The sequence below is a fragment of the Astatotilapia calliptera genome, unplaced genomic scaffold, assembly GCF_900246225.1.
Source record: "Astatotilapia calliptera unplaced genomic scaffold, fAstCal1.2 U_scaffold_25, whole genome shotgun sequence".
In the NCBI taxonomy this organism is placed as follows: Eukaryota; Metazoa; Chordata; class Actinopteri; order Cichliformes; family Cichlidae; genus Astatotilapia; species Astatotilapia calliptera.
In genome coordinates this window covers 273,915-276,841 of record NW_020535762.1, presented here as the reverse complement: position 1 = coordinate 276,841, position 2,927 = coordinate 273,915, and the positions used below count along the sequence as shown (strand labels likewise).

General features: G+C 32.4%; 1 protein-coding gene across 1 annotated transcript; it reads left to right on the top strand.

Moving 5' to 3' along the window:
- The first annotated feature begins 419 nt into the window (after positions 1–419).
- Positions 420–2,589, top strand: LOC113017873 (ladderlectin-like). Its single transcript, XM_026160980.1, has 6 exons — positions 420–465; positions 546–623; positions 899–1,008; positions 1,802–1,936; positions 2,210–2,318; positions 2,462–2,589. The coding sequence occupies exons 2-6, from the start codon at positions 563–565 to the stop codon at positions 2,527–2,529; spliced, it is 483 nt and encodes a 160-aa protein (XP_026016765.1). The 5' UTR covers positions 420–465; positions 546–562; the 3' UTR covers positions 2,530–2,589.
- The last annotated feature ends 338 nt before the right edge of the window (positions 2,590–2,927 follow it).

Genomic DNA, 2,927 nt, shown 5'->3' with positions numbered 1-2,927 from the left:
GGGGAGATAGAAAGAGAACACCGAATGCAGAGACAAGACTAAATGGAAGGGATAAGGCTGACTAAACATGGGACATGAAAACTCCCCTGTTCCGTTCTCCATGATAACAGAAACCTACAGACTAAAAAACAAAACTAAGAAGACCTAAGAAAACAAATATAAACAGAGGGATCACAACTGTAAACCAAAGCGAGGAACAGAACTGAGCGTGACATCTTTGTTGACAAGCAGTCAATAAATGAAATTAAACATCCATGAAATTCAAGATGGGTGGAGAGAATTGCATAAGGTTGGTAAAGACAGGGGTAGTGAAGCATGGAATCAAAACATACTTAAGTATTTTTAGTGCATCTCTTCCTGGTATAGAAATGTAAATATAAGAAAGTGTATATAAGTGTTCATCACCAGATGAGGGGTGAAGCTACAGGCTGACACTTGAAAGAGGAGAAGACATTCTACAGACAGGTATGTTACAAATATGCTGAGGATCTTCTATCCTTTCTTTATCAAACTGCTAATCACTTTTGTTAATGTGTTTCTTACAGAGACACTAAATATCATCATGAAGCTGCTGACTGCATCTGCACTTCTCTGTGCAATGATGGCTCTGATCGCTGCTCAGGGTAAGTATAAAAGTATGTAACTAGTATCATACTGAATGTTGTGCATGTCAATGGGCTATATACAGCTGTCCAAATAATAAGATCTATTTTTAAATACATGTTTTTAAAAATAGAAATCTAAAGGAAGAAAATGATACATTTTCCAGTTGAAATTTGTTGAAAAGTAAAACTATTGCCAATAAAACACAAGTTAATGACCATAATTATAATTATTCCAGTAAAGGGGGAATTGGGTCAGCATTTTGTCACACAATATGTTTGCTTTCTCTTGTCAGATGAGTGCTATGTTCTCAAGAAGTCCTCATCATGTCCCACTGGTTGGACTGAGTCCAACAACAAATGTTACTTCTATGTTTCTACACCCTTACCCTGGGGTGATGCTCAGGTAATAACATCAGGACTCACCAGTTACTGTGACTGTGTTTCTTTGATTCTTTAATATTTGGATAAGAGCTTATAATAATATTTTTTAATATTATATTAAACATTTTTATATTGACAATTATTAAAATGTTATCAAAGCCAATGTACTGTTAAAATTTGTCTAAAATGATAATAGTATGTATTGATCATTGTTAATGTTATCATTTATTGAATTTTAATAATGCTATCATTTGTTCAAATATGTATATATGTCATATATGGCTTTACTTTTTAACAAGTAAACAGTAACAATATATTAGTAAACAAGAAATACAAACAAAGAAGCAAACAAACTAAAGTCTCCAGTTTCACGTTCCTACAATTTATGCCATGGATAAATCACCTGTCAATTTTTGCTTCGATTAAAACCAGTTCTTATATGTACTGTGAAATATGCACCCAAGCTTATAATAGCAAATATTATTTTTTAATTTATAAAAATAATGCTAATTATTGCAGTAAATGGTTTAAGCCACCAACATTAACTGCATGAAATAATTCTGAATGATAAATGATTGTAAATGTATTAATCATTAGTCCTTTCAATATAATAATTTTTTAAAAACTTTATTTTTTATTACTTGTTGAATGGTAAGCTATTAATAAAAGGTCAGATAATTAAAATCAATAATTCTGTCAGTCAATGTAAATATTTCTTAGTATGTTTTATTATTATTTGTATGTTTGTGGTGGTGTAATCATGAAGGTTGTTTTATAAATCTTCTGTAACTCTTCTGTCTTTTTGTTTACTGTAGAGAAACTGTCAGTCCATGAGTGCAAACCTTGCATCTGTACAGAGCCTTGGGGAATACCAGCTGATTCAGAGGGTGATATCTGATGGGAGTAGAGCTAATGGACGAACATGGATTGGTGGTTCTGATGGTCAACAGGTATGCCAGTCTGCCAGTTAAAACATAAATCTATCCACTGGATATTTTACTTATTTCTCATTCTTATCTTTTTTTTCATTGCCATATAATTCCATATATCTTGTTTCATATATTTGATATCTTCAGTTTCTATCTACAACGTCGGTAGTAGTGAAAGTAAAGACAAACCAATAAATGAGAAGGTGTGTCCAAACTTGGTAGTCGATGTATAATGTTAAAGTGTAGTTTCGTTAAAAAACGATTTCTTATTTTTAACTTTTTTCTGTTCTGTAGGAGGGTTATTGGTTTTGGATCGATGGAACACGTTTCCAATACACAAACTGGTGTCGGGGGGAGCCTAACAACTTGGGCAGCGAGCAATGCATGGAAATGAATTTTTCAGGTATAAAATTGTAAATAATATATACAAGTGCTATTGTCATTATACATAAAACCAAAAAAACCAAAATATTTTTCTCATATATTCTATATTTTTGTGTCCATGCAACAAAAATTTCAGTTAAAGTTGATTTTTGGTGCTTACAGGAGATCTGTGTATGAATGATATCTCTTGCCAGTCCCGATTCCCTTCTGTCTGCATTAAGAGTAAGTGATGATTCCTGGGCTGACATGAAGGCACGTCATCTGAAAAAGAAAGAAATCTTCTCATATATCACTCAAAATATCTGTTTTCACATCTTTAACTTTTTTCTTTTGCTGTAACGATGCATAAGGAACGAAGCGACAAGTGACATAAAATAGTGTGATTGTGTCTTTTAAAAGGAGCAATTGAAATGTGTAATGGAAAGAATGCTTTTAGCAAAAACTTAAAAACAAAACTTTTTTTCTCTTCTGCATCATTAAACTATTAAGCATTGAATCAAACTGGTCTGTGAGTATCTGTGTTTTTGTGTAACATTATGTAAGCTTGGAGTTCAGTTTTTAAACACTCACTGATTAGATTAACTCACTGATAGATTAACCCACGTATAAATCTTCTTGAAACTACACC

What these genes read in the sequence shown, in the direction of transcription:
- LOC113017873 (XM_026160980.1), top strand. Translation starts at nt 563, where the DNA reads ATGAAGCTGCTGACTGCATCTGCACTTCTCTGTGCAATGATGGCTCTG. An exon ending in GGCTCTGATCGCTGCTCAGG is followed by an intron (nt 624 to 898) that starts GTAAGTATAAAA and finishes TTCTCTTGTCAG; the next exon opens with ATGAGTGCTATGTTCTCAAG. An exon ending in TACCCTGGGGTGATGCTCAG is followed by an intron (nt 1,009 to 1,801) that starts GTAATAACATCA and finishes TGTTTACTGTAG; the next exon opens with AGAAACTGTCAGTCCATGAG.